This window comes from Pituophis catenifer, unplaced genomic scaffold, assembly GCF_029215685.1.
Source record: "Pituophis catenifer annectens isolate HBS135680 unplaced genomic scaffold, rPitCat1.0.hap2 SCAF_2, whole genome shotgun sequence".
Classification (NCBI taxonomy): domain Eukaryota; kingdom Metazoa; phylum Chordata; class Lepidosauria; order Squamata; family Colubridae; genus Pituophis; species Pituophis catenifer.
In genome coordinates, this window is record NW_027256882.1 from 193264107 (window position 1) to 193273211 (window position 9105).

General features: G+C 39.6%; 1 protein-coding gene across 1 annotated transcript; it reads left to right on the forward strand.

Moving 5' to 3' along the window:
• The first annotated feature begins 388 nt into the window (after window positions 1-388).
• Window positions 389-5565, forward strand: CDCA3 (cell division cycle associated 3). The gene is made up of 6 exons (XM_070935339.1): window positions 389-467; window positions 559-704; window positions 806-941; window positions 3580-3858; window positions 4335-4456; window positions 5357-5565. Exons 1-6 carry the CDS (start codon window positions 446-448, stop codon window positions 5498-5500), a joined length of 849 nt encoding a protein of 282 aa, XP_070791440.1. The 5' UTR covers window positions 389-445; the 3' UTR covers window positions 5501-5565.
• The last annotated feature ends 3540 nt before the right edge of the window (window positions 5566-9105 follow it).

Genomic DNA, 9105 nt, shown 5'->3' on the forward strand with positions numbered 1-9105 from the left:
ATTAGTCTTCAAAATGAGAAATTGGGAGATGGGTATTTGTATTTGTCTAAACTAGCCAATGAGGTAACGCCGGTGGGTTTAGCCTTCCAATAGATTGACGGCATTCTAGTCCAATAAAACAACAGATAGAAGAGTTAAAATTATTTTCCAGCCAATTGCAAGAGGACAGGGAGGCAGAAAGGTAGAAAAGGGGATGTCGCGTTTTCAAATGAGCAGGGAAAAAGAGTCGTCTGAGCGATTGGCAGCCATTCGCTCCAATCAGAGCTGTCGCAGAGAGGCTGGTGGGAGGAAAGCGGGAGATTCGAATACAAGTCTAGTGGGCCCAAGCGAGCCTGAGCTTGGGCGACCGAGTCCTACAAAAGCGAAGAGGGTGCTTTGGGATGGGTGGGGGAATGTGAGCTTGCGCTGAATTGGAAGACGGAGGGCAGGTTGATCAGACGAATTTATGGCCGCTCCTTCTCTCGGAGGTAGAAGAGAGTTTGGGTTGCTGCAATAGGGGCTTCAGCTGCGTCTTCTTGTCTTTTTCCTTGGATTGTAAGGTTGATTGTTGTTTTGCAGGATTCCTGCGTTCCCAAACAGTTGTCATGGGGGCTTCTGAGAGTTTCCCAGCTACGCCCACCTGCACACCTTTGCTGAATAAGCACCTGAAACATGTCAATGACCCAAGGTCACCTACTGCTGGGATCCTGAGAACACCCATTGAGGTACTTGGAAGCCTGTCTTTCAGAACAAAGGATTTGCTTTTCCATCTTACCTTCCCTTTATATCTGCTGTTTTAACTTCGTTCGCTTTTCTCTGCTTTTAGGTAGAAAGTTCCCCCAAAGACAACACACAATTTCCAAAACAAGGGGAGTTGGTAGCCAAAAGCCAGCATGAGAACTGGGATCCTCGTTCCCCAACGCCAGGAATTTCACGGACTCCTCTAAAAGATGTGTTAGCTGGTAAGTAGGGATATATTTCTGGCCCAATCTTCTTTTAAATCAGAACTGCTATGTGGAAAGTCTCGCACTTTCCTAGGCTGGCTGGCTGGCTTTAATTTATATGCCAAAAGGACTGTGGGAGTGCTAATGGTTCATTACAAATGAGACAGGACTATTCTTTTGTTTTATTTGAAGCTGTTGATTCTCTGCTGTTCCAATAAATGTGCTGATGAGTCTACTTTTCAGTTGATAGTTGATCCTATATCTCAGCTATCTTAATGTAACTTACCAAACTTTAAACTGGGCTAGAAAGATAAGTTCTAGACATCCCTTAGGTATGAAGCAGGGGTGGGTTCCACTTACCTTTACTACCGGTTCGCAGCAGGAGCTCACACGCTTCTGCGCATGCACAGATCACCCATGATGATGTCGTGGCGGGTGGGCAGAGCCTCCCACCAGTTTTGCTATCGGTTCTATAGATCTGGACCGAACCGGGAGCAGCCCACCACTGGTATGAAGGCTGGCTATGTGACTTTGGGGCAGTCTCTCTTATCAGCTGAATCCACTTCATAGAGTTATTGTTACGGGAGTATTAGGTATTTATCCTGCATTGAGTTGTCCAAAATAAAGGGAGAGAATAAAAATCTAACAATTTTAGTGTAGCGTGATGTATGAATCCAGTGGTATGGTTTGTGAATTAATGAGTTGGGCAAACTAAGAATATTGAAATAGTTAAATTAACCAGTGATAAAGCATTTTGCATGGACGCATTTGTTAATATTCACCCTAAATAATCCCTCCAGTTTATTTATTCAATTGAAGTCACCCACTCAAGTCTATGTGGCTCTAGGTGGCTTACAATAAAACCAAAGCAGCGGGCATTACCTAACTAATCATCTGCACAGTTTGGAGACAGGCTTTAACCCACACCTAGGGCCCCAAAACAAGTTCTCAAGGCCCTTTTGTAGATTAATATCAGAGTCCAAAAACCAAGAATGGCAGATTGAGGTTCTTCTAAGCAGTTTCTTATTGTTTTTCATCAGACAAGACAGAAATCTTGCCCAAACTTAAAGCAAAGTATTTGCATCATTAAACATATACTCTTAAAAACTACTAGGGAAGAAATAGTTTTAACACTTTCTCCCATGCAGACTACCAAGACTTCGCTGTCTTTTGCTCCTTTGGAATACACTCCCTCCTTCCTGGGAATCACAGTCAAATACTTAGGAAAGGCCAATAAGGGATGGGGCAAATCTAATCTCAGGGTGGGTGATGTTCTAAAGGGCTGGTGCCATAACAGAAAGTTTTCCTGGGCCTCGACAGTTTGTAACCAATAGTACTTAAAACATGTCTTTCCCGTCTTTGGGTAGGACAGGGAGAAACAACTGGGGAGAGATAAGTAACCCTATCCTAAGCCATGAAGGGCTTTAAAAGTGATAGGCAACCCCTTGAATTGTACCTGAAAGCCAATGCTCGTGAAGTAATGGTGTCACATGTGCTGTGTAATTGGCATCAGTAATTGTCCACGTTTCTGCTTTCTGCATCACTTGGAGCTTCCAATACTCTTCAAGGGTAGCACCCTGTAAAGCGCATTGCAGTAATTCAGGCATGAAGGCATGAGTGACCATGAGCAAGGCTGCCCTTTCCAGGAACTGGAACATATGACCCACAAATGCTACCTGCTTTTTGAGCAGGAGCTGTGGATCCAGGAGGATCCCCAAATTTTGCGCTAGGCAAGGCCTCCTTACCCGGAATCCAAGAGGTCCAAAATCCCAAAACCATTCAGTCTTGCTTGGGTTGAGCTGAAGTTTGTTGCACCACACCCAGGCCTCCCCCCTAGTCTCCAGATGCAGAGACAGATCTTCAGGTGGCCTAGGGTGGAGACATATGGCAGACAGCATACTGATGATACCAACCCCAAAATTTTAGAGGGGAGATGTTAAACAAGATAAGAGAGTGTATTGAGCCCTATGGCATTTTACAAAGAAGAGACTGCTAGTGGGATTTCACGCATACCCTGTACATCAACACTGATTGGAATTGACTCTGGAGGGAGGAGACAATACTATGCTCTCCGATATCCAACTCCTGAATCTGGTCCAAAAGGATACTAAGATCAATGAAATTGAAAGTCTCTGACAGATCAAGAAGAGCAAGGATGGCTGCTTCATTTCCATCTTGCTCCCATCAGAAGTGATCCAAGAGTGTGATCAATGTCATCTTGATTGGTTAATTATGACTAAGATCAGCCTTCTATATGATCTTGACATCACAGAGCAAGAAGGATGGGTGCTTGCTAGGGTGCTTATTGGGAGTGAAGTTCTCATGTTAATGGGCTTGTATTCTATGTGTGAGACTGGATTCTACTTCTGACTTTCTATATTTGGAACAAGAGGGGTGGGGGATACTCAGCTTCTTTCTTCAGTGATTGTACAGAAGGAAAAGATTTGCCAAAGTAGTGGGAGAAGATTATGTGCACAATTTTAACAGCCACTACCGTCTTATACATATGCCCTGACATCTTAGGGCTGAGTTATGCACCATTTAAGGCAGTGCTTATAGAAGGTTATTGGCAGGCAGAGGGTATTATTCTAGTCTTTGAAATTTCCTTTTGTGCTGTTGTATACATTTTTAATTCTGGAATTTGATTTCTGTCCAGATACCATAAACTACCCAGTGAAGTTGTTTTGTGAAAACTTTATGGGAGAAAATAGAGAGGAAGAACTACCTCAAGAGGAGTCTCGGCATGAAGATAAAAAATCTGAATTCACCTTTGGAATGGAGGAGAGGACTGCAAGGAGCACAGTTTCTTCTGGGGAAATTTTCCTAGAGGATTCTCAGCAAGCAGAAGAAGGGGAAAATGAGCAGTTGTTTTCCATGGTTTCTGTTGCAGCTGCAACAAAACCAGTACAGTCTTCCCGCATCATTCACCCTACAGGTGAGATTAATTGTCCAAAGCTGTTCAACAGCTCCATCACTCCTCTTACAGTGATCTTCTGAGTGAAGCAAGTCAATTTGATCAGTATTATTTCTGTCTACATAGATGTTTATTTGTGTTATTGTCTTGCCAATCTAAGCTGCTAATTCTCATGAATCTGGTACCCAGCTGCATTATACAAGACACCTTCAGTCCCCAAGAAACTGGAACCTATGTTGGCTAACTTTATAGTAGTCTACTTCAGCAGCCACTGTGAGAAGGTCAACTTAAACTGAGACTGTGCTGCAACTAAGGAAGAAAAAGGAATGTAGTATAGTTATATTGTTAACTATGCTAGCAAAATTCACATAAACGAATTCTTTTACTACATAAGGATAACAAAGGTGGGAGGTATTATGGTTCTTGAGCTTCTGTTCTGAAAAATAAGAAACATTGTGATGAATTTTCACACTCTTCTCTTCCTTTCTACTCCCCAGGAAGCAAGTCAGTAAAACGCAGAATCGGTAACAAAATGCTGGCAATGCCAACTGATACTGGACGTTCCCCACTTAGTATCCTTCATGGTGACAATTCTCCAATTTCCCTTGCTTCTCATCAGGTAACAATATGTGGGCAGATGGTTGGTGTTATTCCACTAACCCAAATCTCTGCTTTGTTTAAAGTACTTTTAGCTAGTTACCATTTTTTCCTGAAAAACAAAACATTTGGAAAAGTGGTAGACGCAAATCCAGTATAAGCAGGATAGGGTGCTTCGTACTTTTCTTGTTGTTTTTCTCTTTGCTTTATTGCTAGCACCTTTTAGAGAATTATTTTCAACACTGGTTTTCTTCAGGTATGAACAAACTTTTCAAATCAAGAGCTACATTGAGATTTATAGAATATTAAAGCAACAGCGGGCAAAAGAGTAGACTTGCTCAGAATAAATTAGGTTGTTGTTGTTTTTTTTCATTTAGAGTTAATTTATTTCCTAGCTTTGTAGGAAATTTTCTAGCCTTTCCAATTTACCTAATCTTCCCTTTACAATAAATGGCAATCAATGAAAATACTCTTCTGCTCATAAATTTCTTGAACTATGTAATTGACTTTGTCAGAGAGTTCTTTACTTTTCCCAATCAATCTTCATATGTTTTAAACAAAATTAAACCACATCTTTAGTGTACAATAAAATCTCTCATGTCGACAAACATGTCAGGTTGTTGATAAAAGATGTATATGTACATGTTTTTATACATGTATTATTTATTTGTACCCTGAGAAACATTTATGTTGCATGGCGGTAATTTAAAAGTTGGAACAATTGCCTCTTCCAATGGGTGGCAGCCCAAAATCAAGTTTCATGTATTCAGTGAAGCCAACCCATGACTTTCCCCTCTGCATTGTGCAGAGATTTGAGTAAATCAAGTTAATCATACTGTATGAATACAAAACCTGGATTCCATCAAATAGAACAGTCAAATATATTAGCATTTCTTCAACCCAACAAGATTTTTTTTTCCAGAGTAAAAGGACTTCATCAGTGACAGATAATCAAAGAGAACCAAAGGATGGAAACTTAAGCTCTGGGCCAAACTTTCCAGCAGATAGCTGTGGTTGGGATCCCATGAATAAGGAGAATCGACGGTGTCGTTGGGTGGAAAATTAGCTTCAGATGCTCTGTGGATTGCCGCTCTTTAATATGAAGGTTTGATGGCTCAAGTATGAAGACGAAGTAGCATGATTTTTATTTTTTGCTTCTTGCCCATTTCCCTCTTACTTCTTTTCTCGTCTTTGGTTTTCATATTTAGATTCCATAATGTATAGATTCTTCTGTGTAACTACTATTTTTAAAACATGTTGTCTGAAATGTCTGTGTTTGGAAAATAAACTTCACTTTAGAATGAGATTCTGGTTCCCGGCTGCATTATTTTAAAACTTTTGCCATAGTTGGAAAAAAATACCCCTGGAGTACATCTGTTAGAGTGGGGCTAAAACTGTTCTTCGCAGAAGCTAATGTTGGACGTGGAATCCATAGACTTCAACATGGCTGGCTGAGGAATTCTGGGAGTTGAAGTCCACAAGTCTTAAAATTGCCAAACTTGGAGAACCCTGGTAGAAGAACAGAATGTGGGGATGTGAGAAAATGTGGAAACTGCTAGCTGACATGCCTCACAGACCAAAGTGAGGAATTAGTGGACAAGTATCCTATTTGCCTTCAGTTTCTGGATAGTAGAATAAATAGTACCCTTTTGTTACTTGGAGTTATGGGAGCCAGAGCAATATGGAATATTCTCTGGCTCCTGTGATATCAATATACAGGGCAATCATGAGAGAGGGGGCAGAGCTTGTGTTTAAGTTGTAACATTTAAATGTAATACAAGCAGTCCTCGGCTTACTATCTTTTTTTTTTTTTTTGCTTTAATTTATATGCCGCTCTTCTCCGGAGACTCAGGGCGGCTTACAATGCGTTAAGCAACAGCCTTCATACTTTTGTATATTTATACAAAGTCAGCTTATTGCCCCCACAATCTGGGTCCTCATTTCACCTACCTTGAAAGGATGGAAGGCTGAGTCAACCTTGAGCCTGGCGAGATTCGAACTTGCAGTAATTGCAAGCAGCAGATGTTAATAACAGTGCTTCAGTCCACTGTACTACAGGCTCTTTTAATGACAGTTCAAAGTTACAATACCCTCAGAAAAAGTGACTTACATCCAGTTCTCAAAGTTACAACCATTGCACCACCCCTGAGTCACATGATTGCAATTTGGGCACTTAGCTCTCATTTGTGATGGTTGTAGCATCTTGCAATCAGTGATCAGAGTTTGCCTTCCCAATGTCAGCTTCTGACATGCAGAGTCAGTTGGGAAAGCCATGTTTACTTAATGATGCATTGATTCAGTTAACAACCATGGTAAAAATGATTGTAATATCAGTCTGGTCACATGATGATTTACTTAGCAATTACATTGCTTAATGACTGAAATTCCAGTCTCAATTGTGATCATAAATTGAGGACTACCTGTATGATGAAGCAAAGACAGGATATATATCTTTCAAGTATCTTAAAGAAGTGAATGTATTTTTAATGCTTCCTTTAACCTTTCCAAATGAAAGCCTAGATCTTTGGGGGCAGGTTTGTGTATTTATTGCTTTTCTGAGACAATGACATGATCTTGCATCCTGCAATGTATAAAAAGCTGAGACGTCAGTAACTTCTGAATACCAAAGACACTGCCCGATCATCTCAAGTTCTCTGAACAAATGCTGTATTTTCATTTAGACTAAGGGATAAGCTTTCGATTCATGCTTAAGAGAACCAGGAAACAGTTCTTCAATTCTTACCTAAAGACACAAAAAAATGGTGATTTTAGGCAAATCACTCACTTTCTTAGCCCATTGCAAAAGCAGTGATGTAATTGAGCTGTCTTGCAATATTGTTTTTGGTTGAGATAACATGCAAGCAGGAATAGAGAATTAGAGAAGCATATCTTAGGGTAAGTAAAAGCTAAGATTTCACATGTATAAACAGTTTTGATGTAAAACACAAATAAAAAATTTACCCAAAATCAAGCTTAATTTAGTAGCTTTATAGGCATACATAATTGCAATTTTCCTGGTAAAATATATGGATGTGAATTTTTGTTTCAATTTCTCAATTTAGATGGTGTTGAATGACTTACTGAAGTCATTAAGGATACTAAATCATGTGAAAACTTAATTGCTACTTTGGTGGGGATTGATGGTTCTGTGATGAAGAGAAATAGGGTAAGATCTGTGAGATATTCACATATATTAGGCCATAATTTTAAGTTACACTGTCATTTACAGAACACAACTACTGGGTTAACACAGACTAAAACAGTAATAATATGACATAACACCCAGACTAGAAGTGTGATGCTAGAGCAAGGGTGTCAAACTCGCTGTGTCACGTTGCTGTCATGTGACGTATCATGACTTTTTTTCCCTTTGCGGAGCTGGGGTGGGCGTGGTCTGCACATCTGGCCCGTGGGCCGCTAGTTTGATACTCCTTTGTGGGAATCTATAAATGAAGCCCATAAATTAAATATTTTTTTTAAAAAAAAAAGAATGGCCAAACTCTTACAGATTAATCGATCATGAGATTTCAATGTTTTTCATTTTATCAGGTGTGAGTATCAGATCTCATAAAATTTGGCCATATTATTAAAAATTAAGAAATAGTTTTGTTTCAAATGCTAATGTGAAAGATTGCTTGGAAATGTTGATGATCATGTCATAGAATGTTCTGTGAATCCATTCTATTGGTTTCAGGCTATAACCATTAAAGATGAATAGTTCTGTTTCAAAGGAAACTAAACTGGTGTCTCTAGAACTTCTTACTGCCCAGAGAAAAGCAAGTACCTTAAGATATATCTTCATTTGCTCTTAAAATGATCTGATTCTCTAATGCCATGCCATGGTAATATATGAGAGAGATTGTGAGAAGGCAGAATTGTGAGAAGTAACAGGAAGAAAGACATAAGAGCCAACAGATGGAGATAAAATCCAACAGATGCTAGAATCTCAGTTTGGTCCAGGCTGCAAAAAGCTGAGGAAGAAAAGTCAAAATGTTCAAAGAAATTGATCTCAATGGATTTACTTATCAATGACAGGAGGAGGTTCCTATTGCAGTTTCTAAGGTTCTGTATTTTATCCCTAATTACAATACCGTGTTAATAATGCAATACAATAAAGCTTAATGGTATAATTGTTTTGAATCTTCTGAACAATTCTGTCTGAGCCTGAGCTCCAGAACATGGCCTCAAATAATGCAACTTGAGCTAGTCTATCCAATGTTTCAGTTTTATTTTGCCTGGGCTATAAAACAACTTTATAATAATTACATCATGAAGCAGTGACTTGAAGGAGCCTAAAGGATGCCGAAATGCTAAGTGCAAGATATGGAATTAAGTGGAATGAGAAAAATACCTATACACAGATAATCAATAAGATTACTTTAAGCATTCCTGGCTCCAGTGCTCAAAACAGGAGCAACAAACTCCTTCCCAGGCAATGTGTAGAGTAAAACAATGAGCTAATATATTTCTCAAAGAGAAAAGTGAATAAAGTTCATTGCAGAATACTTGCTGTGATAAACCACTTGAAGACACGTCCAAGGACAAACTATAACTGGATGTGTCTGAAGTCTGTGGTAGTCATAACATGGAAAATCAGAAGTTGAGGGATGGGAAATAAGGGATTCATTTAGAAATTTCTTGAGGGTCTCTAATTTGGGCAGAGTGAGTAGG